Genomic DNA, 23,393 nt, shown 5'->3' with positions numbered 1-23,393 from the left:
GACCGAATTTAAATTTATAATTTCAAATAAGTACAGATTTTTGGAACAATGACATAAGTACAATTCAAAAATTTATACTTCAGTGAGTGATTGGTTACGCCAAAAAAATTATGTGGACCCAAAAAAAAAAAAAAAAAAAGCTCTTGATTATAGTAGTAGTTTATAACAGGATCATCAGAAAGGACATTTTTATTTCTAGATGATGAGGTACAATGGATATTATTTGGACGGTGGATGATATATCCTATAGCTACTCCTGAAGAGAGGACTGTCTCCTCTGAGACGTTATTCTGGAATCAATCTGGATGGACATAAGATAAGGGCGACTAAGTCAGACGCTGCCCTTGATAGCTGCACTATATCCGCGGTCAAAATATTTGTTCCAGATCATGACCCCCGCGTACTTGGGAGACGACGACTTGATGGATGGTAGAACCTGAGAAGTGAGGACATTTGGTGGAATATACCCACCACCGGCAGCATCTGCGGATGCTGGTACGCCTAGGAAGATCTGATTGGACTGAACTGAAGTCCACTGATTCCATCTCGCTATCAGGTTATCAGCATTAGCCCCGTACTGACACTGCCCGTTGTTGTAAAATTGTATCCAGACGTAATCGAAAAGGCCAGTGCCGATAGCCGTGCTTAGATGACCGTCAGGGAATGGGCATTGTGGAGCGGCGGATAAGTAGACCTTTTTCTGCGAGCTGAATCGGGAGAGCGCCCTGGCCAGATCGTCCCAATACAGGCCTGTCCCGGTTTCGATATCAAAGTCTATACCGTCTAAAACAGCATCTCCCAGCGGGCGGGAACCTGATTGACCGCCCAAGAAGGTGTTCCAGAGGTAATTGGCGACTTGCCCTGCATCGTCGGCAGAAGTGAGGCCGTAGTTTCCAATCTGACCTCCGAGGGAAAGCAGCACTTTGATGTTTCGGTTCTGGCAAGCTTTTATTTCAGCACTCAAGGAGGCGCAAGTGCCCGAGGGGGGGTCGCAGTGGCCGGCTAAGTTCAACACTGGTGTTTTTCCACCGCCGAAGGTCGTCAGAAATGCCAGGTTCACAAACTGGTAGTTTCCACTGGCGCATGTGTCGGCCAAGCTTCCTTCATCGCCGTGTTGACCCCAGTAGACGGCAATTCCTGCAGCTTGTGCGGACTGGAACAAGGATACCATCAACAGTGAGGATGACAAGACTGGCAATAATAACCATGTTAAACCCGCCATGTTTTCAGTTACTCTGTGTGTATCTATCCATCTGTATAGTAGTATAGTACTAGTACTAGGGTTTGAGAATGTGTCTCCTGGTCGATTGCGTTGCCCTAAAGATCCATCCACTTATATAGGTTTAAGGCCGTGCTCGTGCAATGCAAGCCCAGACAGGTGATGTGCTGAGAAAAATGCAAACATGCGTGTTTTGACTGTAAATCATCGCCGTTCTGGTAAGAGCGAGCATACGATTGCCACAACTCAACTGGTCCAAATTCGTTGCTTTAGAAAATTCAACAGCGATTGACTGAGTGTGAAGTGTTGGGCAATGACACGCTTGAAAAGTACGTAACGTTCCTGCTTGTAACTAATTTCCGACATCCATGTGACGTGGAGAGGCGGGAATGCAACGTGTGTTATGCTAACAGGGACGTGCCTAGCTTGGACGATGGAAGAAGAAAAGATGAAATGGAAGACTGCGAGGAAGATTAGAGCCCTAGAAATGTTTTGTTCAGGCGCGCCTAGACTTGACCCGAGAATCTAATTGGTTGTGTGTTTGGATTACATTGTTTAGGAATTTTTTATAAAAAAATTGTTGTAGCGATTTGATGTATATGAGAAAAAAATATAATCATAAAAAACGGTGCAATTTTTCGACGAAGAATGACTGTCCAAACAAGGCCTTAAATCATCCATAGGAACGAACGAAGTCGCAAGTGCCATATGATATGGTAAACCCACCTTCTCGCAACCTGGGTCCATGTTGAAGACTGAAGTTCGCGATCCGTCTCTGTCTCGCCTGTTTTGTCTTGACTGCCTTAAATCCAATCAGTCCATGTTGAGTCTTGACTACGGCAAGTCTGTGAGTACACAGCCCTTTCAATGAACAACCGGGAAGCCTGTTAGCCATCGGATGACCCATATATGAAGAGTTCCAGGAAAGAACCCCAAGAATTTGGCGAATTATTATGAGATTTGATTTTGTGACCATATTTTCATCTCGAATTCCCTGTGCAAAATTAGGGATGGCAATGGGGGCGGGTGCCCGCCCCGCGGGGGGCTCTCGGGGCGGGGGGTGGGGCGGGGGCGGGGGGGAATTTTTTCCCCCCGCTTAGAAACGGGGCGGGGGTATACTCCCCCGCCCCGCCACCGCAAAAAAAAAAATATATATATATAATTATATATAATATGTAAGTTAATTAGTTATAAACTTATGATAATGATATTATTAGTTAGATGTATTATATAATGTATATTAGTTTATGTAATATAATTGATATTATCAATTATATGAATAATTATATATGTCTACTAATAGAATTTATTAATTAGTTATACTAAATTTACTAATACATTTATATTAAATTTCTAATTACACTTAATAGAATAACACTTTTTTCTCAAAAAAAAAGCACAAACACAATAATGAATTAGTGATTGCATTTGTAATAAAAGTGAAAACTTGACTATTTTAGTTATATTTATTTCAGCATATTAGATTGTATTCAAATAACTTATGTTTGATTGTTTTTATGAGTTTTAATTGTAAAATTACAATGAATAATAATTTGGTGATGTGTTGATATTTTAGTACTTGATTATTTATTAAAATTTAATTATAATAAAATTATATAATAAAATTTCATTAACCCCGCGGGTGCCCCCGCGGGAGAAGCGGGGCGGGCGCGGGGGGAGCGGGAGGCGGGGGACGGGGGGAACTAATAGGCAACGGGGCGGGGGACGGGGGAGGGGTCCCCCGCCCCGTTGCCATCCCTATGCAAAATTGCTTGGAATTTACTGTGGCTTTAATGACGTAGGGAGGCGGAAGGAAACTTCCGTTCATTTTTTATTACTGAGATGGAATTGTTGGCATGTTGTGTCAGAGAGAGAATGGAAAACTAGCCATTGTCCTGCTTACTCCTTTTTTTTTTTAATAAAAAAATATTCTTCTCTTATTTTTGGGTCTAAGTTGTTAGAGATTTTGATTCCGTTAAAGCTAGGGTTGCATCTGACCTTTCCACGATTAAATTACGTGAAAACATAACACGGTTCACTTCAATTGAAGAGAAACAAAAACACACACACATACAAACTCAATCCAATCCAATTCTCACATAAAAACTCGCACATCCTTGTTCTAATTACCAAACACGATTTGAAAAACCCTTTCAGATTAGTATCGTCAAAAACTCACTACTACTAATTTTAAGAGTCCGTGCAGCAAATGTGGTACTTTTAAGCTTTCTACACAAAAAATATATAATAACTGCAGTCGTCGACAAATCTTCATTTGCAGGCACCACCAGTCAATTGCTGATATCTGATCTCAAGTGTTAACACTCATTTGACATATTTGCAACAATTTTAATTAACAAACCAGCGCTTAACTTCAGAGGTGGACAAGGATCATGACTGCTGCAACAAAAGAAGTTCAAATAACTTAGAATTTTGAGAAACTTTTATTATTTAAGCTGAAGGGGGCTGATATCACAACGAATTTGCTTAGATGTAACGATCTCCTTAAGGAAAAAGAAGTACCTTCCACAAATTTGGAGATATGGCTGCATCATTCTTTAAGTCTTCCAGTCTCAACATGGCTGCACGCCCCTCATATATAGATGTAAGCTCGGCCATAGCTCAAAGAGGAGCCTGATTCTGCACGCACCACCAACATTAACTCAAGGCATGTAACAGTACGCCGTCGGTTCTGAGGTCGCCGACAGAATAGAATATTTTGGTTCGAAAACCTTTGATCAATCCCTCGTACGAATGACCGAACAGAAACATCAGAGCAAAAATGTTACGATAAGAATACCATTCTGTATTGCTGACCTATGTGGAATCACCAATAATCACTGCATGAGCAAAATCCGCTCTCAAAGTGATGAAAGCGGTTTGTATCCCGTATAATGATTTGGCGTTCAGTAATCTTGGAGATGAGCTTGGCAGCAATGTGGCAGTCCCTGCAGACCCGTAGATTCTTAGTAATCCTAATCAGGGTCCCTGGTTTGGTGTTTATCATGGCAAAGACAATAGCCAACTTCTCGCTGTGAACTGCCAGATGATTTTCCTTATCTTCATCCTCAACGTCATGAAGGGCATCCTCTGTTTCTGGGACATAACCTGCATCCTTCATCTTACCAATTAATGCATCCAACTCCTCGTAGATCTCCTTTGATTGGGGATGTGACTGGCCACCAGCAAGGAAAGTGTGCACCTGATTATTCAGCTCAACATTGCTGATACCAGGCAGTTTCTTTATTCCTCTGCACTTCATGATTGACCTAATGGATGCCACTTCCTTCCATCTCCCAGACTTTGCATATATGTTCGATAAGAGAACATAATAACCAGATACCTTTGGAGCTAATTGGAAAAGATGATCTGCAGCTTCAAGGGCAATATCCATGTCCTTGTGAACGTGACAAGCACTCAGAAAAGCTCCCCAAACTGTCTCATTTGGCTCCAACGGCATCTGCTTGATAAAGTCATAAGCCTCACGTACTCGTCCTGCACGTCCTAGCAAATCAATCATGCAAGCGAAATGTTCTAACCTAGGTACTATCTTGTATTCTTTTGTCATTAACTCATAGAAATGTCGACCTTCCTCCAACAAACCAGCATGGCTGCAAGCTGAAAGAATTGAGACAAATGCTATAGCATCGGGGGTAATTGACTCCTGCATTTCTGAGAACAGTGCAACAACTTTGGCACCTTTCCCGCTCTTACCATAAGCAGAGATAACCGAAGTCCATGACACAACATCCCTAAAATGCATCTTATCAAACACTTCCTTAGCCTCTTGTAAACATCCACACTTGGCATACATATCAATCAAGGCGTTCTCAACAGACAAATTAGGCAAAATTCGCTTCCTCTCGACATATTTATGAATTCGCCATCCCATCATCATGGCTGAAAGATCCCCACAAGCTGGGAGAATACTAGAAATAGTTATAGCATCTGGTTCTATCCCGCTCTCTTCCATCTCCATATAAAGTTCGACCGCCTTGTTAGGCATAGAATTATTCACATATATTGCTATCATCACATTCCACGGAACCAACTCATCTCTTCTAACCTTCATGAACATATCCTCAACAAACGCAACATTCTCGGAAGACGTATTAGTAACGGCAGGCAGCAGGCTTGCCATGGTGCCAGCATCAGGGTTCAGACCAAACGTTTGCATTTCCCTACAAACTTCCAAAGCATCATTAAACCCTCCATTTTGTGCATACCCAGCTACCATTGAGTTCCAAGAGACAACATCTCTCCTGGGCATCTCGTCTAGGACAGAACGAGCGCCCGTCAAACTCCCACATTTCCCATACATGGCTATTAGACCATTCCCGACATATAAATTTCCATCAAGATTCATTTTCAAGACTTGGGTATGAACTTGCAAGCCAACCCGCAGATCCATAGAGGCAGAGCAAGCTTTTAGAATGCAGGGGAATGTGTAATAATCAGGGTTCGTGTTGCTCGAATTCATGCTCTTAAACATGAAGAGAGCATCATGATAAAGATGGTTGTTGACGTAGCTTCTAATCATAACATTAAAAATCACGACATTTCTCTCGGGAATTCTATCGAATATCTGGCGGGTAATACTGGTTTGGCCACGAGCAGCATAGGCCCGCATCAACTTGATGCCAAAGGAAATGCAGGAGCTGAGGTTCAGATGTAAGATGATCCTGCAGTGGATTTTTTTCAAGGTTCTGATATCTGGCCATTTGTCTAAGACTTGACTGTAAGAAGCGGCCTCCGAAGGGACCGTGGCAGCGGGCAGGAGTAGTGCTTTTTGACAGGCAGTTGAAAACTGGCGGGAAACATGAAGGGGAATTCCAATGGATTTCATGAATTAAAGCGCGCATCGGTGCATGGATGCAAATTACTTCCTCCTAGGAAGAAGTACGATTACGGCCATGTATTTGCAATTGCCGGGATGAATATTGTGTTGTTAAAGGGGCAAATATTATCGAATGCAATTTGATGGTTGAAACTAGGAGGAACAAAGGTAAAGCAAAGGAATAGTAAATTAATACTCCAGTAATTAACAGCAGATAAAGTAATCAGTACATAAACATTCATAAAAATAAAGAAAGTAATTTAGTCCATAAGCCGATAGAAAACTTTGTTAAATTGCACTATTAGAAGGTTTAATACATCTTGCCCTCTATATTCACAGATTGGTTTCAGTTCACCGCCCCCCCCCCCCTCCCCTCTCCCGTGTTGACGAAATAGAACAAGTGCAATTCTTATTGAGCGTAAATTAAATTCTAAAATGGCTATTGTTAATCGGGCTAACGTGTATCATCTATGTTTAGAGGTGTTATCTGATATCTTATTTCCTAACCATAGAAATATTACTTATTTGGCTTTCTTGCTCTATCTTGGGTTTTAAATGTTTCAGATGTAATTTTTTATTGGAAAATCGTTCCTTTACATACTTTAAATGAATCTTTTAGTTATTCACTTTTAAAATGATAATTTTACACCATTTACAAAATCAAATAGGTAAATTTTGATTCCAATTTAGATTTTCGACAACTTGTTATCCCGAATTTATCACATGACTAACGCATGGTCATTTTTAGGGGGACAAAAGGTTAGATTCCAGTTGTAGTTAAACAAATGGTCTGATCCATATTTACTATTATTCCTAAAAAGTAATATCTGACTCTTGGAATATATTCATTTTTCACCTAAAAAGGTGGAATCTGACCTTTTGTATATAAAAATTATTGCATATAGGTCACGTGGAGATTTCAAATTAAAAAATGATTGAAAAATAAAGTTGAGACCAAAATTTGCAAACTTGAATTTGTAAGGGTCATAAAATTAATATTTTATGAGTAAAAGATGAAAATATTCGTTTGACGAAACGTGAGGACGTTTTAAACGATTTTTCCTTTATTTTTTATTGGATTAGTTTTGTAGTAGCTTAATTCTTAAGAGGAGTTGAGCGAATTGTTTTTAGGTTGAGAAGGAAGGAGCGACAAGTTATTTCTTTTATATATACAATTAAACCCTAGCAACCACTTCAAAATGGGGATGTTGGTTCCCTGCGATTATAAGGGCAAACTTGTCCTTAGATTTTAATGTGGAATTAATCACTTCAATAAATTTGTCCTTAGTTTATAATGTGGAATTAATCACTTCAGGAATTGAAATACAAGAGATATTTTGTCTATTTCGCGAATATGATTGGTGAACTGAAATCAATCTTTAATTACAGGGACTAATATGTAATTAAGCCTTATCAGAATGGATGATAAAAGTACAGGATGATACAGAATGTTATCGCGCGTCAACATCCCCAAGGATGTTAAGTTGTTACCCATTCCTTTGTCTTCCACCGGTGAAAACACGTCACATGATGCCAAGAAGAGCACCCAGACATATAATTAATGGTACAATATATTATAATCTTTAAGAGACAACCTAAATCTACAGAAAGAACCACAGTTCAGACGGATGTTTGGCGAGTCTTTGCTTCTCCATCTTTTATTTTCTTTTGCTGAACTTCGATTTGAGCTATTTTTAAGATGGTACAAAGCGTAAACACAGCGATGATTACGCGGTAGCCTCCTTCTTACCATAAAAAAAAAAAAAAAAAGTAAAGTTCAAACACAAATCCTTCCCTCATTTGCCATGCAGGGGCCTTGCTGCGGCAGCTAAAGCAATGCCAGTCATCAATCATCTTGGAATAAAGCCTTGGATACAGAAGAAGAGTAGTTCTCAGGATCTTTGCATTCGTCATCTCCTTCACTTGTACTCCTAGAGCACGGACGTTTCGCTTCTGTCATTGGGGTCTCACAGACAACACTTCTATGACTAGCTCTTTCTTTATCCTTCCTCTTGGAGTCCCTATTCATAGAATCAGACCTTCCATTCATTGCCTTAAGTGGCTTTGGTGCCCAAACTCTTTGAAGATCAGGCATCCAACTTGTAAAAGACACAAATCTTCTTGCCCTCTCTCTCCTCTCACGAGCTTCACTTAACTTGCGTGCTTGTTCATCTTTTCTAATTCCTTCAGGACTCTCATCAACATTCTCCTGTTGCTGGTACGTCTCCTCCTCTACCGAGACTGATTGATATACGTCGTGACTTTCAGCCTTCTCATACGTGTCTTTGTTATCCCTCCAAGATTGACCACTATCCTCACTGTTGAAGAGAAGAGCTTGGGTCTCATCCTCGTCACCAAAGGGCAACAAATCCATTTGAGTGTAGAGATCCTTCACAATGTCGTCGAGTACGTTACAATATCTGAAAAGTACAGGCATCATGTATTAGCTTGCAAAATTGCTGCTTCTCAACACGTTAATCTCTGACACGTAAATATGGCAGTGAAGGGCAAAAGAGAGGAGTTCTACTGTGCGAGAAGATATACTCATTTTAGATCCAAAAAAGATATAACCAGATTCATGCTTGAACAATATAAGCAGAGGCACATGTGCCAGCCTGCATCTAGTAAAACCACATAAATGGTCTTCAATAGTTGTCTCTTGAACATCATATGTTGCTAAACAAGGAAAATCAGCTCCGAAATTATATAGATATCTTGCTTTAAGGATAATAGCATGGCCAATGAAGAAGTAAAGCAAAAGCTGGAAACAACAATGTGCAGGTAGAATAAAATGCTCTCAGCACAGGGCATGAAGTCCATGATCATCGAGTTGATATAGCTTTTAGATTTACTGCTAATTTACTAAAGGGAGGCAAAAGACGGATACTTAATTAGATGCAACTGAGATAATGAAGTGAAAGTAATACTCTGCTAGGCTCAGTAGAACATAAGACTAAGGGAAAATTTGTAAGATGGGAATAAGAAGATTTACAATTCATACGTTGGGTGAAACTTTTCGTTTATTTGTGATCGGGATATGAGTTACTGTTCAAATAAATTTATTTCTAGTTGACTGAATCACCCTTTGTTAACTCTTAACAATGTGGGGAAAAAATCTTAACAATGTCCACCTTAATGAATAAAATTTTGCACTTTGGCGAATGTGTACATATATCAGAATGTGCACATATCAAAATCAATACATGCACGCATATGTATACTGAAATGTGCACATATGAAATATGTGCCCATCCAGTGCTAGTATTTGCACATAAGGGTAATTTCATGATTTTGCCTGCAATATTAATTTTCTTATAAATTGTGATCGGTTACCCACACCGCATCTACAAATTTCCTAAAACCTATACCCTTCTTATGAATTTTCGGATCTCCCTATTCACATTTTCCAATTTTAAATCAATTGCTTTCCAGATGAGCTACCATATTTGATGTTACTAGCTTTGAGTCCTTTATTGAGTTATTACCTCATTTTGATGGTACGCTCAACATATTCATACAGGCTAACATTACCATGGATGCCTCCATCGATGAGATACTGAATGATGTCTAAAAGGGAGCAAATCTGCTTCAAAAGCTTCTGCTTTAATGGCTGCTCCTTATTCACTGAAATATCTGACCGAAAAATCTCCATCCGCAGTAAAACCTGCAATTCATATCTAGTGCGAGTAAAGGAAATGACATGTATAATGAGAGCTAGCTTTCACAATTTCAAGAACTTGTAACAAAAGCACAGATTTGTAGAATATATTCATTCAGTGAAGTGTTGAAAAGGATACTTTCTAACTGTTAAATCTGAGGCAGGATTTGGATCACAAGAATTGGAGGATGGACTGCTGCAATTTCTCATATCATTCATTTCCTTGGGGTCTGTCAATAATAAGTCAATCAGTTTTGCACCAAGTGATTGACAAGAACCATCTAATTGTATTGGATTTTGACCTTCTGCATTTTCGTATGTTTTGTAACTTCTAAGTAACCAATAAATGGATGACTTTACAAGTCGTTCAGCCAATGTCTGCAAGTGCATTCCTGATTCAAGTCCTTGTTGGATTCTCTTTTTAAGACTACCAAAGAAGGCTTCTGAGGTCTCTGGGCATGAAGATATCACAGCTTCCTCCTGCTTTCCAGATTGTTCAGATGAAAAGCTAAGTGATGGGGTTGATTCCTCTGTGGAGTTGCATACATGAAAAGATTTTATGTAGTTTTGGCTATGGTTCCCAATCTGCTTTAACCAGCATTTCAAGAACTTAAGCTTCTTCGGTTTATCAAACTTTCTAGAAAAGTAAATTGCTGCCAAGTCAAAATCAGAACATTCAGAGGCTGCCTTGCAAAAGGAGCTCCATGTGAGGTCCTGATGCAAATGCTTTTTGTGTTTTTTCATCTTTCCACCTGCAAAAGGATCACAATCCCCAGAAGTTGAAGTCTCAATTTGAGAACCAATAAACCCATTTGAGTTGCTTATATCAGTATAAGAATTGTAAGTCTCACTCCGCCCCCTGCCCAAATTTGATACACTGCGGCAATGATCCCCAAGAGAATCACTATCTACTACTGAGAGAAGAGCTGAATGTGCAGTGAAAGGCTTGAGAACACCAAGAATTGTATCTCCATTTTTGTTTGAAAGGGAGACCAGGGCCAAATAACCTTCACCAGACAAGAAACTCAGAAGAATCTGCCAGATGGGCATTGTATTACAACTGCAGGCCTCATTTATTTCTCTAGATAGTATGTCAAGGACCCTATCAGCAAAAAAATCATCAGTAGAATTCCTTTTCTGTTTCTTAGATTCTCTTGACAACTCTTTCACCAGGATGCAGTCAGATAAACACCCTTCAATCTTCTCTTCCTCATTATACTTCTGCACAGCCTTAAAGCTCAGCTTTATCATTCCATCACCAAAGCGATGCCAAAAAGCTTCACGACTATCAAGCTTTTCGCTTTGTGAGTCTCTTAACTCCAAGGAACCCCAGCTATCAACAGATTTTTTCCCAGATAAGGTGTTCAAATTCAGCAGTTCAAGATGACAACAGTTGCATTCCAAAGGTTTACCATTGACATCGAAGATCTCAAGATATAATTGCACGTCACTACGTTTACATGACCAACTTGAATTGGCAAAGTTCAATGAAACACCAATTTTCGGGTATATCAATCTAAAAGGAAGAATAGCAGATCCCAGAATAATTGAGTCAGTTGAACAAAATCCCCAACCCAAATTTCTGATCCCTTCATCAAATAGTCCTAATTCTTTTCCAAATATATTTTCTTTGACTTCATTGTAATTACCTTGTGATTCATACTTGACATTAATCCAACTCAAATGAATATCCCTCCCAGCAAATGCATCATGCACAGCACCAAACAGATGGCAAAAATTAACCGAGAATTCATCCAATTCACACAAAACTCGAGAACCCACCACACCCACATCCAAATAATCAGATAAGCTGGAAATTGAGCAACAAACAGAGGAAAACAAAAGAACCAAATTCGATCGAACTAGAGGAAAATGCTGATTACCTTTTCCTACAACAGTTTCCAGTTCAGACTCCCATGCGTAATCATGTACCAACTGAAGCAATGAGGCAGCTGTATGGGAAGCGAGAGGTCTGGCATTTGATAATTCGGTCGAAATTGGTGACAGCGAGAGAGAATTGAGGGCAGTCGAGAGAGAAGCTAGGGTGTGGGAGGGGTCATTGAAGGAGAGAGAAGTCAGGGAAGAGTTGGGAAGCAAGCGGTGGACGGCAGAGGCGGACCGAAGCGGGGAAAGAGAAGAGAAAAAGAGCTTGTAGGCGAAGAGAGATTTGAAGAGAGGCGGAAAATTGACGAGGCGTGTGACGGATGCAACAGTGGCGGTGAGGTAGGGGTTAGGGTTTTCAAGACAGAAGAGTGGGTGAAGATCTATGAGCAATACGATGCGTTCTGTCTTTGAGAAATCTAAGGGCTCCGTCATCGTGGCCACGGGAAGCGTGATAATTTACCCTCTATGTATCTGTGTCTTCTCCTGTTGGCCGAGGGGAATGTCGGCCTGATACCGGAATATATGTGTTGTAAACGCCATGGAATGACAGTTAGGCACCTGCCTCCGTTGTGATTCTGGGAACTGGAGTGAATTTTTGGTGGCGAAGAAGCTGTAGGAGGCTCACCTACGCGTACACTTGTACCTGGGTTGAAAATGGAGCATTCAATCAAATCCAAAGCGTTAGTAGAAGAAGAAGAAGAAGATGGCTCACTGGTTTTGGCGGGAAAACTGAAATGGCGGTCAGATTCGCTTTTCAAAATCAGATTTAAAAAGGAAGCCGCAAGAGCTGCTAAAATGCGCCGCCGGCCGCAGCTGCAACATTTTAATCATATCACGTGATCATGATCGAAAACCACGTGACATCCACCAGTGGCGATTTTCAGCTATCACACGACGTCGTTGAGCACCCTATCTGCTTCTTCCGCGATTTTCATTTTTTCTGCAGCTGGAACTTTTGCTGGTACTTGTCTAGTCGTCTTCTCCTCTCGTTCTGTATCAACACAAACGACGGCGTTGAGAGCTCCTCCGGTCCGCATATACACTTGGGCAAATGTCTTTGGTTTGTAGCTCTAGGCTAATAAGCAGAGATTATGGGGTTTTCTTAATTTCTCCAACCCCGTCGTCGTCCTCTTTCGCAACATATACGACGTTTTCGTTTTCATTGGGGCATCCTGTACTATTTAATAAGTTCCCACCAATACCATGTCGTCGACCACCCTTGTCTTCTTCCTCGCCGTCGAGGAGACGAACCCTAGTTTGTTCCAAGTCATCTGAAGAAGAAGAAGAAGAGGTATCCTCTGGTGGAACACAAGTGGACGAGTGGTTACAGAGACTGCCGGATAAGAAAAAGCCCTTGTACTCTCATAGCTTGCCTTGCGTGGAGGCATGGTTGAGGAGCTTAGGGTTTCATCAGAGCAAAGAGGATAGAGCTGTTTGGTTTGTGGAGAATCCTGATTGGCATGCCCAGCTCTCCCTTGATGTCACGGACCTCTACATTAGGTCCATTTCTGCCAACCCCCTTTTTTGACTAAGCATTACTTTTTCGTGCGATTGCTTTCACCTGATTGTAGTAGAGTCAGGAACATATAACCAAATAGCTAGCAATTTTCTGCAGAACCCCTTTATTCCTAGGCATTGTATTAGTGATTGTTTTCTATGAATATTTTCTTTCCATGCTGTTCAATAATTACAAGCTGAATCTCTTCTTAATTTGTTATAGTTGGTTGTCATAAATGATGGGCGGGAGGAACTCGGTGTTTGTGCCTGTATTGAATGACAAGTGTGATGCCCGTCATTATTGAGGAAGAAAGTTGGGATTTTGATGGTTGCTTGATTGCAAGATTCACTTAAGCTTTTCAGTTAACTTTGTGATAAGAATATGGTACTAGTATTACTTAAGAATTATACTCTGCTTGTCATTCACTATGGTGAAAGAAGTTTGGGTTGCCACCACCGCGAAATCCTCCCATGGTAACATCCCTTACCCTTTAGTGCAAGGAGCAAGGTTTGAAGCTTGCTACCCTTTTCCTCTATGTATCCAAAAACAGATGAAAGAGAAAGGGGTTTGTTTCGGTTTATTGCTGCCGTTGATGACTAGATGTGTACTAAGGCTTTTGTTTCTCTGTATTTCAGGTTGAGTTTTCATAAGTGACCAAATTTGTATGCAAATTGTTTTAACAGTTTTCAGAAGGCGTAACCCTGGTTTGAGTATAATTAACATACTTTGGTCTAGAAAGGCTCATCATATACATTAATATGTGAAGAACTGGAAACTGAAGAAAGGCCTAAAGGTGTTCATTCTCTTCAAATATATTGGCTTATTAAGTGTAGTCAACACAGGGCTGGTATCCTTGAAGAAAACAAGATATCTATTTTTGAAAGGAAGTTTGTAAAGTAAAATATTCCCATTTCCATGTGCAAGTGCATTTGCTTGAGCTTAAAGCCTATCAACATTGCATTTTTCATCTGCAACTTTTAAGAAATGCAACCAACTTGATAGGTAGCTATGTTAATGTTCTGGTTTCTGTAATCCCTCTTGAGACTCTATATATTTGTTCTTGTTATTTGACCGCAGTAAAGTAAATAACGTTGGGCACATTGAATATTGTATTTTTTTGGTTAGGAATTAATAAGGATTGGATCCTTTATATTAGTTGTTTAATCGGGTTCTAGTTGTAGAATCGAGAAATATGTGAATGTTCCCGTGTCCAAACTAGTCTTGTGGTGTTAAATTTGGAATCAGCCGAATCAACAGCAGGCAAGACGAGAGCAAATTATAGCTGCATTTACATTTTAAACAGGAGTAAGTCGGGTTGATTATATATATCTTGGTAGATTTTAGGAAATCATCATATAATTTGAGTTTTTTATTCGGAATTTCACTTTCGAGTTGAATTTTAATCTGGAAGTTCATTACAACATATCTTGTCTCACTTAAATGTATAAACTGCCTCCGCTTTCTTTGTTCAGTTTTCCAACGCCCAACCCCGCCAAACCAAAACAACCCAAAAAAAAAGTGCAGACGCTGATTCTTCTGTAAAAGTGCAGGTACCTAAAGAGTGGACCAGGAAATTTAGAAAAAGATGTTGAAAGGAGATTCAGTTATGCACTATGTAGAGAGGATATTGAGAATGCCATACTTGGAGGGCCATAAGGATGAGAAAATGCAGATCCAGTTTTACTGTCTGTTCCACATTCAGAGGGTTAGAGGATCCAGATTGACCAGTAGGTGAAGAATTTTTTCTCAGGATTGATGATGCAATAATTTGATTTTTTTTTTATTTTTTTTACTCCAGGCGTGGTCAAATAATTTTCCTGTGTTTTGTACAACCCTTCGGGGGGTTTTTTTTTGAAAATATTTTTCCTTGAATAGAAAAATAAGTGCATGTAAAAACGTAAACAGACAGACTGGTAGTGAAGGAGCTCGGAACAGATTTTAGAATATTCCTTAATTTTCGGAGATTGGTACAGCAATGTTGCCCGCCCTTGGTACGAGATTAGATTCAGGGACTTTTGATTTATACAAAATAGCTTTTGTTTCACAAATATATAAAGTGTGTTGGGATAGAGTATTGTTTGAAACAATTATTGTAACACTTTTTTTTATGATGTGATATGTGAAAAATAAAAATGTGATTGAAAAATACAAGCAAAATATTATTTTAAAAAAAAAATTTAGCTGCATTTTCGGATCGATAAGTGCTACAGCCAGCGTCATTCCTGGAGATCAATTTTTCTAGCCTGGGTTTCTTCTGTTACCCTTCATAATACAGCAACGTCTCATTTATCAAGAAGCTCTATATTTTTGCAACCTCAAAGCAATTTAAGTCCCCTGTGATTATTAGCAAATCCAAAGGGGCATCGTCAAAATGGCCAAGAATCTTCTTCACTGATTGTACTACTATGACACAATTCCGTGCATTACTAGCGAGAGATTCCACCTTCATTTGGCTATGGAAGCCACACTTCCATTTTGTGTATATATATATGCCACCACGGTGAACTAGAAAACAAAGTGCCAAACCGATGCTGAAGCATCCCGGCTTTCCGTCAGCAGTTGTCCTGTAAGCTGCCTGTGCGCTAAAGGGGGAAAGGATCACAAAATGGCTCTGCGGTTTAACTTCACTGTAATTCTGCAGAGCGATAATGAGACCAGTATTCCTTCACGAGCTTGCCAAACAGTGAACCTTCTCTTTTCATCAACTCCATTGGTTCATCATACTCCACAAGTTTCCCTATCATATTTGTCAGACCAATTTTTAGCATAATGATTATGGTCAGAAGACTAGTTCAGCATAAACAAATGCTCAAGACATGAAGCTCACCCTCACTAATAGCCAAAACCTTTGTGCAGTCCATCACTGTTGGTATTCTGTGAGCCACCGTAATCACCGTGCAATCAGCAAATTCTGCCCTGATAGTTTTCTGTAAAATCAAGTCAGTAGCATTGTCTATTGATGCAGTTGCTTCATCCAGAACCAGTATCTTGCTTCTTCTCAGCAGAGCACGGCCAAGACAGAACAACTGCCTCTGCCCCATGCTCCAGTTTGATCCGTCTTCCACAACTGGAATTAAAAGAGATAGGTTAGTAAATCTTACCAGCTGCTGCTGCAGCTGCTCATCATTCATCACTACGCTAGAACTGGACCAGCTTACCCAAGGAGTCGAGGCCTTCTTCTTTCTCCCGAATAGCGTCTTTGAGTTGACACTTCTCAAGAACCTTCTCGAAACAGAAAAAAATGTTCTTATCAAGCGGTTAAAGCAACGCTGTTTTGAAAGTTGAAAAAGGAAAAAATAGCAATTTTCTCAAATGCAATAGCCACTGGCAATAGGAATGCTGGACATTTAACCAAACATAAGCTGCAAATGCCAAATTCATGCTTTGATATGCCAAGATTTTAAGTACCTCCCATATTTCCGGATCAGTGTGTTGCCCCAAAGGATCTAAGTTGTATCTCACAGTTCCATTGAAAAGAGTAGGATCCTGTGGTATAATCCCAAAACGTGACCTCAAGTCATGGAGTCCAATTGTACAGATGTCGATGCCATCTACTAAGATTCTTCCACCAACTGGCTCCACCAGACGAAAGAGCGCACCAATCAGAGTAGTCTTCCCACTACCAGTTCGCCCAACAATACCAATTTTATGCCCTCCTTCGAATGTGCAGCTGATCCCGCGAAGAACAAGCGGGCCATCAGAACGATACTTGATCTGTAATTGAACTGATGTTAGCGGGTTCAAACAAAGATCGAATACAATGTAAAAGTAGTCAAATAGATGTACCTGCAAATCTTGAATCTCTACTTTACCCACTATTGGCCAATTGGTTGGCGGTCGATTACATTCTATGACTTCAGGAGCTTCACTTGGTATGTGCATGTATTGGTTAAGCCTCTCCACAGAAATTATATAATTTGCCAGAGTACACTGGTTTTGGATGGAAAACACAAGGGACATATTTAATGAAAGACCATAGGACAAAGCCATTCCGATAAATCCTGCAATGACAGGGGACAATGATTAGAAGAGAAAATTTTCATTCTCAAACTTTAGCAGTATGGTGGACAAATGCCTGGATAATAAGAATCTATATTTTTGCTAGCATCAATTACTAGAGCACCACGGACCGGAGCTAAAAGTTCCAGGAGGAAGTAAAACCATGCAGAGAGCTGAGGAGGCAAGAACTGTGGCACTGACTGTCTCCAATCGTTGAATCAACCACTCATTAGCTGCAAAATTGTGGAAGAAAGGGCTGGCATTTGTGTCAACAAGTTCTAGGTTCTTAACAAAGAAACGCTCTTCTTGTTCGAAAGCTCTGATTGTCATGCACCCTGCCAAAGATTCAGCAAGATGATTTGCAACAAAAGACTTGGTTGTGCCGTTAATACGCATTAACTCTTTAGCAGAGGCAAAGTAGTATCTCTGTTGAAAGGAAAACCCACGATGGTATTAGTACAGCAAAAGTTTCTATAATCTTTTCTTGTCATTAATTTGATAAGCAAAAGTTTCTATGAAACAAGCCGGCCAGCATGTTACCTGTAATCGAATAGCCAAATAGACCAGTGGTATCGAGACAACCAAAATTTGCCAGGTGACTACAATTAGCACCACAAGACTAGAGTAAAAATTTATAGTTGCTCCAACAGAAAAAATCAAGTTGAATGGAACATCGAGATCAACAATGCTCAGATCAACCGAGACCTGCTCAAGTAAAAATCAATGGGCGTTACTTTTAGTTCCAAGCCTGTAGATGTGTACTGAACTTGGCATAAACTCTTACTATCCTTACCCGGCTTAATATCCTTCCCAAAGGCGTTGAGTCATAAAATGCCATCGGCGCGCGGAAAAGAGAATTCAATAGCTGAAGAAATAATGATTTTGAAGATTGCAGACCCAAAACAACTGTGCTCAGAGATCTACTGAGCAGAAGAAATGTTGACGAAAACCCAATCACCAAGTAGACTACAATCAGTTTCAGCGTGCTTACTTCAGGATTGTCAACATTTGCAGCCATCCAAGAGTTCTGTGATATCTGACCAATCACGAAAGTAAGATGAGAGAAAGCAGCCAAAGAAAAGAACAAGAAGCCTTTGTTCTGATTTAAATACTGAATGTAAGGCCTAAAGCCAGTGTCCCCGACTTCTCTCTCTTCTTGCTTGATCAACTGATCACCTGCTGATGCTTTAGAACCTTTCTCACTGTATGTCTTGCGGATTTCTTTGTTAGGAGCTTTAGGACTCGGGGAGGAAGTAACTTCTGAAATCCTCTCAGAACCTGCAGTCTCTTTGTGTGCATCAACCAAACTCTGAAATTCTTTACTAAAGGCTAGTAACTGATGATAGGGAGCTGCATTGAGAATCTCGCCATCTGACATAAACTGTCAAACAAGGTAGAAGTAAGTATATTGTTGTCAAGTAGATTTAGTGTGGCAGTTTCCTTGGGAGTAATATTCAGGGTAACGAAACCAGCTGTTTTGCTTTCCACTAATGGCTAAAGTTAATTGAACACTCACTGCGTGAATATCTTGATATCCAGATTTTTAGTAATATAGATGGCTATATGCAACACCTCCAACGCTAAACAACTTTTTATTGCTAGGAAAATGTGATCAATCTGAAAACAAGTAATCAATTGACCTATGAAAGCAGAAGAAAATCATAATGCAAAACAAAGATTTTCAGACATCATAGCATCTAGTAGAAAGAGGTTTTCCCTTTGTTGTGTTGTTTGTTTTTGTGGGGGGCAGTGGCTTGATCCTAAATGAAAAGTCATCTAAAAGACATATTTCTCAGGCTTTATCACAGGAAGTGGAATCAGGTTACCAGAAAAAATGCCTAAAGGTCCAAATCAAATGAAAACAACAACAGTTACAGTGTAAAAATTTCCCGGGGGTAAACTCACCAGAACACAATCAAATGCAGGAAGAAAATCAACTTGATGGGTTACAAGTAAGAGAGTCTTCCCAGTTAGAGCTCCCATGACATAATCCTGCCAAGAATGGTGTGAGATTGTACATCATCACAAAGGAGTGTTACTAAGCATTTTCCGCAACAGGAGGAGGTCAATCAACGTAAAGCAAGCCCCAGAATTATGAGGTCGTGCAATCAATGCCCCCTCCCAGATTCCAGACTACCAGAAAATAAGGAGATGAGAAAGTACTAACATTGAATAAGCTTGTGGCAGTGTGTGCATCAACAGCACTGAAGGGATCATCAAGTAGATATATGTCAGCATTCTGATATAAAGCCCGTGCAAGTTGAATCCGTTGCTTCTGTCCACCGCTGAGATTAACTCCCCTTTCTCCAATTTCAGTGAGATCACCATGAGGAAGCAACTCAAAATCCTTTACCAATGAACATTTTTCTAATGTTTGTTGGTATCTCTGGTAATCCATTGGAGACCCGAATAAAATATTGTCTCGAATACTTCCAGTCTGAATCCATGCTGATTGGGAAACATAGGCAATAGTTCCATGCACTCGAACCTGTAGAATGAAGATAAATTTATCATATAAGAGATGATCAGGTCATGTTTAAGCCTTCTACAAGAATCCCATATATGACAAAAATTGTTAGGGAGTTTCATAGGCATAGATAAAATCAGTTCAATAGAAGTACGTCAAAGGAACAAGAAATTAACTTACAGTTCCACAGGTAACTGGAACCTCTCCAAGAATTGCAGCTAGAAGTGTTGACTTACCCGAGCCCACCTCCCCACATATAGCAACCTTCTCACCAGGTCTAACCGCGAGATTAATGTTTCTAAGAGAGGGTTTCAATGAATTCTCTTCCCACGAGAGGCAAGCAGATCTTATAATAATGTTTCGACTTGTGTTTTCTCCAAGGCATTTCTGCCTCACATTTGCTACATCCAATTCAGGCGCCTCAAGAAACTTCACAATCCTCTTAAAAGAAACCTTAGCTTGAATGACTACTCCAATAACTTCAGGAATAGATCTAATAGGGTCCTGAACCAGTCGTAATGTTGCTACAAATGTGAAAACGTTGCTTGCATTTAGTGGAATACCAAGGAAATAGCAAGCCCCAAATGTTGTAGCAGAGACAAGTACAGGGGTTGACCAAAAAAGAAAGCTATTATATGCTTTACGCAGCTGAACAGCTGACAACCATTTTTCTTCAACCTGCCTTAGATTCTCAATAACCTTCTTGAAATGGCTTTCCCAGGCATATGACTTCAAAACCTTCATACTGACAAGTGCCTCTGAAATAGCCTTTAGCCTGTCATCTTGTGCCACCATAAGCTTAGATTGGAATTTGTGCTGTAATTTTGCAAGGGGAGTATTACAAAGAACGGTAAGAACTATTACCACCAACGATGCAATTGTAGCAAGCCCGACAGCACGGTAGAGAATTAAAAGTGCAAAGATGAGCTGGAGACTCGTTGTCCAGGTCTGATGAAACCAGAAAGGAAATTCTCCAATCCGGTAGGCATCCACTGTAACATAGTTCATTATCTCACCGCTTGAGTGCATCAACTTGGCAGTATTGGATAGTCTTAGTTGCTTCTTATAAATGGCTGCCGTTAACAAGGACCTTACTTTCACACCTACTAGTCTGCTCCTGAAATACCACTGTCTTTGGGACAAAGATTCCAAGTTCTTTGAGATAAAAAGCAAAACAGCCAAGACATAACCTTCATATTCAAAACTCTCTTTTCCTTCTGCAACCTGAATGAAGGCTTTTAGTAGAAGAGGACCAGCAGAGACGGTAACTATTTTCAGAAATGCGAAAAACCCTGATGTGAAGATCTCCCTCCAGTGGCATAGCAAGATTGTCTTCAACACTGATGGTTGGGCTAGTGGATCAACTTGTTTCCGTTTGTTATATATATCCACAAACAGCAAGTAACAGGACTCTGCTCGATCTTCCTCACGCAAGTTGGGTATGTCTTCATCCTCCAAAGTCTTCTCCTTTCCCCTTTTCATCAATGGATTCAACCACCAAAATGACATTTTACTGATAAATCCAGCTTTCTCAAATGTAGTGACACTGCCAACAGAATCAAGTTTGCCTTTCCCACTGGCCACGCCATTTAAGGGGGCACTAAGATCATTTTCAGTGCTATCCTCATATTTGTAACCTTTGTAGGTGCACAACAACAGTAAACATGCTCCTATCAAAGACAATATGTATAACCCCATGCTAAATGACACCTCTTTATCGAGAATGGCAGTCACAAGAGAGAATCCACAAGCAATTCCCGAAAACAAGAATACAAGAATGGACAACAGCCTCAAAGGGGCTTGTGAAAAAACCTTTCCCCTAAGGCTCACAGTTAAACCCACTAATAAGCACGTCAACCCATGGAAAGTTAGCAGCAACCACCAATGGAGAGGCAATGCACTGTGGGTTTTCCGTAACTCTCTTACCAACTCCCAAATCCCCACACACAAATATGAAAGTCCTAGAAGACCATTGAAAGTGGCAGATATCAACTGCAATCCTGAAATACCACGAGTTTGCGCATGCATCCATGGGAATTTTGACGAGGGTCTGGAGAAAAAAATGGCTAGGAACAGAATTAAGAGCAAAACATCGAAGGAAATGATCAAGGCATGATTAATACACGAGGAGGAGAGTGCTGCAGAGACTAAATTAGCACCGCAAAACTTCCTACTGCTGTCAGTACAATCAGATGCCCCGCAAAACATACTCCAAAGATCCACCATCTCGTCCTTAAACCGTCTTTGATTCTGAATTTTGATAAACACGAGAAAATGATTACCACACCATTCAAACAGGTGACGCACTGAAAAAAAAAAAGGTTCTGATCCTTTTGAATTCATCAAGGAAGTGGAAGGATCAAGAGAAGCACAGCTTATTGCTTAAAGAATGTGGACATAGAGCCAACCAATAGACCATGCACTTGCAAGATAAATTATGCAACACATCAAAAAACATGATCAGCAAAAAATTCTTTAGACTGCTTGAAGACAAGAAAATAGGACGAATAAGTCACTGCGGGCAGAGTTCGTTTGATCAAAAGCTGCATGGTCTATTGGTTGGCATCCATCTCATTGCACTCGTACCCATCTCAATGTTGCTAAATAATTGGTACTAACAAGCAAAAATGCAAGCATGACAACGACAACACACCTTGGATTGGCAAAGGCGTCCGCCCTCAAAACTCTCAAATCCTCCAGATTGCAAATAATAGAGTACTATTACCAACCCTCCAGGGCTTCGTCTTTCCTATACACAAAGAAATGACGATGGGGATCATAAACCAATACTAACACGAATAAAATAGCTCGGGCATAGTACAATTTGTTGGATCAACTCGAAATTAAAAAAAAAAAAAAAACCATGAAAAAGGAAACAGGTTCCCAAGAGAGGCAGAGGGGTGTGCGTCGGTTTTCTTTGTGTTTATTTATTTAAGCATGTGTCGAAAATAGAATCCAAATCCTACTCGTATTTCTCCGCTTCTTCCCGTTTCTCACATTATCGGCCCGCCGTCTCAACATGGGCACATGCAATGCAGGTGCGGATTATTTTTAACCAAAAAAAAAAAAAACGACACTGAGATCCCAATGCACTTTAGAGAGGCTATATTTAGCAAGGAGAAGACACACTTCAAAGGACATAAGTAGAAAATACACTTAGTACGGCAGAGATGCTGTTAGTATTGATTTTATAAAGAAGAACAGTCTACCAAAACAACCTGCAAGACCCGAAGATATCGCCGACCAAATTATTTTAGGAATCTTTTTGTGTTTCTTTAAGGTTTAGACTGTTGTCTGTCAGCACGAAGACTCTGGTGACAAACAGTAGAGTTTGAGATGCTGGCGGTTAATTAACGTGGTATGTTTATATGGGTGCAGTAATGATGGTTGTGGGCTCGTTTTCTCGCCGGAAAGGGTAATGCCGGCGGCTGCAGCTATTCTTAATTCTAGTAAGTAGTAACCGTGTGTTACTTACGAGAGCCCTCCTATTAATATTATGGAAGAGAGGGAGGCAGAAGGGCGTCATGGCTTACGTCTCACAAGTCTCGCAACATTTGTCGTTTCCTTTTTTCCCGTACAGCCCATCTTTCGCCATGTCCTTTCAGTTCCACTTATCTTCCGTTTTATAGCAAGGTAGACGGACAACGAGCCCTATTACAACTTTACTTCCACTACCTTATTTTTTCCAACAAACGTGGAGATTTTTTACAACTTTACTTCCACTACCTAATTTAATTGCTGATTCAAAAATGGAGTTTTTTTTTTTTTTTTTTTACGCGGAGTCCCAATGTTTTGGGTTGCATGAACTCAACCTTTTTAGCAAGAATTGGC

General features: G+C 40.2%; 5 protein-coding genes across 7 annotated transcripts; 1 reads left to right on the top strand and 4 right to left on the bottom strand.

Annotated features, from left to right (window-relative positions):
• Positions 1 to 171: 171 nt before the first annotated feature.
• On the bottom strand, positions 172 to 1,502 carry LOC113724934 (acidic endochitinase SE2). Its single transcript, XM_027247848.2, has one exon. It carries the CDS (start codon positions 1,220 to 1,222, stop codon positions 332 to 334), a length of 891 nt encoding a protein of 296 aa, XP_027103649.1. The 5' UTR covers positions 1,223 to 1,502; the 3' UTR covers positions 172 to 331.
• Positions 1,503 to 3,290: 1,788 nt separating this feature from the next.
• LOC113724933 (putative pentatricopeptide repeat-containing protein At3g49142) lies at positions 3,291 to 6,400 on the bottom strand. 2 transcript variants are annotated; one of them, XM_027247846.2, is made up of 2 exons: positions 3,743 to 6,400; positions 3,291 to 3,619 (listed from the first exon to the last, which is right to left on the bottom strand). In XM_027247846.2, the coding sequence occupies exon 1, from the start codon at positions 6,063 to 6,065 to the stop codon at positions 4,047 to 4,049; it is 2,019 nt and encodes a 672-aa protein (XP_027103647.1). In that variant the 5' UTR covers positions 6,066 to 6,400; the 3' UTR covers positions 3,291 to 3,619; positions 3,743 to 4,046. The 2 variants fall into 2 exon arrangements, with proteins under 2 accessions (XP_027103647.1, XP_027103646.1); XM_027247845.2 differs by having other exon boundaries at positions 3,291 to 3,616.
• Positions 6,401 to 7,434: 1,034 nt separating this feature from the next.
• LOC113724930 (uncharacterized) lies at positions 7,435 to 12,396 on the bottom strand. Its single transcript, XM_027247842.2, has 3 exons — positions 9,854 to 12,396; positions 9,542 to 9,733; positions 7,435 to 8,476 (listed from the first exon to the last, which is right to left on the bottom strand). Exons 1-3 carry the CDS (start codon positions 12,028 to 12,030, stop codon positions 7,903 to 7,905), a joined length of 2,943 nt encoding a protein of 980 aa, XP_027103643.1. The 5' UTR covers positions 12,031 to 12,396; the 3' UTR covers positions 7,435 to 7,902.
• A 113-nt stretch (positions 12,397 to 12,509) lies between these two features.
• LOC113724929 (uncharacterized) lies at positions 12,510 to 15,072 on the top strand. Its single transcript, XM_027247840.2, has 2 exons — positions 12,510 to 13,098; positions 14,647 to 15,072. The coding sequence occupies exons 1-2, from the start codon at positions 12,650 to 12,652 to the stop codon at positions 14,750 to 14,752; spliced, it is 555 nt and encodes a 184-aa protein (XP_027103641.1). The 5' UTR covers positions 12,510 to 12,649; the 3' UTR covers positions 14,753 to 15,072.
• A 162-nt stretch (positions 15,073 to 15,234) lies between these two features.
• Positions 15,235 to 22,989, bottom strand: LOC113724928 (ABC transporter C family member 10). Of its 2 annotated transcripts, none has more exons than XM_027247839.2 (13): positions 22,781 to 22,989; positions 22,216 to 22,311; positions 19,743 to 21,812; positions 19,263 to 19,583; positions 19,001 to 19,087; positions 17,889 to 18,476; positions 17,636 to 17,800; positions 17,227 to 17,521; positions 16,883 to 17,097; positions 16,505 to 16,810; positions 16,255 to 16,318; positions 15,924 to 16,163; positions 15,235 to 15,833 (listed from the first exon to the last, which is right to left on the bottom strand). In XM_027247839.2, exons 3-13 carry the CDS (start codon positions 21,786 to 21,788, stop codon positions 15,721 to 15,723), a joined length of 4,440 nt encoding a protein of 1,479 aa, XP_027103640.1. In that variant the 5' UTR covers positions 21,789 to 21,812; positions 22,216 to 22,311; positions 22,781 to 22,989; the 3' UTR covers positions 15,235 to 15,720. The 2 variants fall into 2 exon arrangements, with proteins under 2 accessions (XP_027103640.1, XP_027103639.1); XM_027247838.2 differs by lacking the exon at positions 22,781 to 22,989 and adding an exon at positions 22,425 to 22,442.
• Positions 22,990 to 23,393: the final 404 nt, after the last annotated feature.

Source organism: Coffea arabica, chromosome 2c, assembly GCF_036785885.1.
Source record: "Coffea arabica cultivar ET-39 chromosome 2c, Coffea Arabica ET-39 HiFi, whole genome shotgun sequence".
NCBI lineage: Eukaryota > Viridiplantae > Streptophyta > Magnoliopsida > Gentianales > Rubiaceae > Coffea > Coffea arabica.
This window is presented reverse-complemented; position numbering and strand designations above follow the sequence as displayed.

Excerpts from the sequence above, each read along its gene's own strand:
- LOC113724934 (XM_027247848.2), bottom strand. The coding sequence starts at position 1,222 with ATGGCGGGTTTAACATGGTTATTATTGCCAGTCTTGTCATCCTCACTG.
- LOC113724933 (XM_027247846.2), bottom strand. The coding sequence starts at position 6,065 with ATGAAATCCATTGGAATTCCCCTTCATGTTTCCCGCCAGTTTTCAACT.
- LOC113724930 (XM_027247842.2), bottom strand. The coding sequence starts at position 12,030 with ATGACGGAGCCCTTAGATTTCTCAAAGACAGAACGCATCGTATTGCTC. Across the intron at positions 9,734-9,853 it reads TCAGATTTAACAGTTAGAAA|ATATGAATTGCAGGTTTTAC; the intron begins GTATCCTTTTCA and ends TACTCGCACTAG. Across the intron at positions 8,477-9,541 it reads GAGCGTACCATCAAAATGAG|ATATTGTAACGTACTCGACG; the intron begins GTAATAACTCAA and ends TGTACTTTTCAG.
- LOC113724929 (XM_027247840.2), top strand. The coding sequence starts at position 12,650 with ATGTCTTTGGTTTGTAGCTCTAGGCTAATAAGCAGAGATTATGGGGTT. Across the intron at positions 13,099-14,646 it reads GTCACGGACCTCTACATTAG|GTACCTAAAGAGTGGACCAG; the intron begins GTCCATTTCTGC and ends GTAAAAGTGCAG.
- LOC113724928 (XM_027247838.2), bottom strand. Across the intron at positions 17,522-17,635 it reads ATTTGGCTATTCGATTACAG|AGATACTACTTTGCCTCTGC; the intron begins GTAACATGCTGG and ends TCCTTTCAACAG. Across the intron at positions 17,098-17,226 it reads TCCTGGAACTTTTAGCTCCG|GATTTATCGGAATGGCTTTG; the intron begins GTCCGTGGTGCT and ends CTGTCATTGCAG.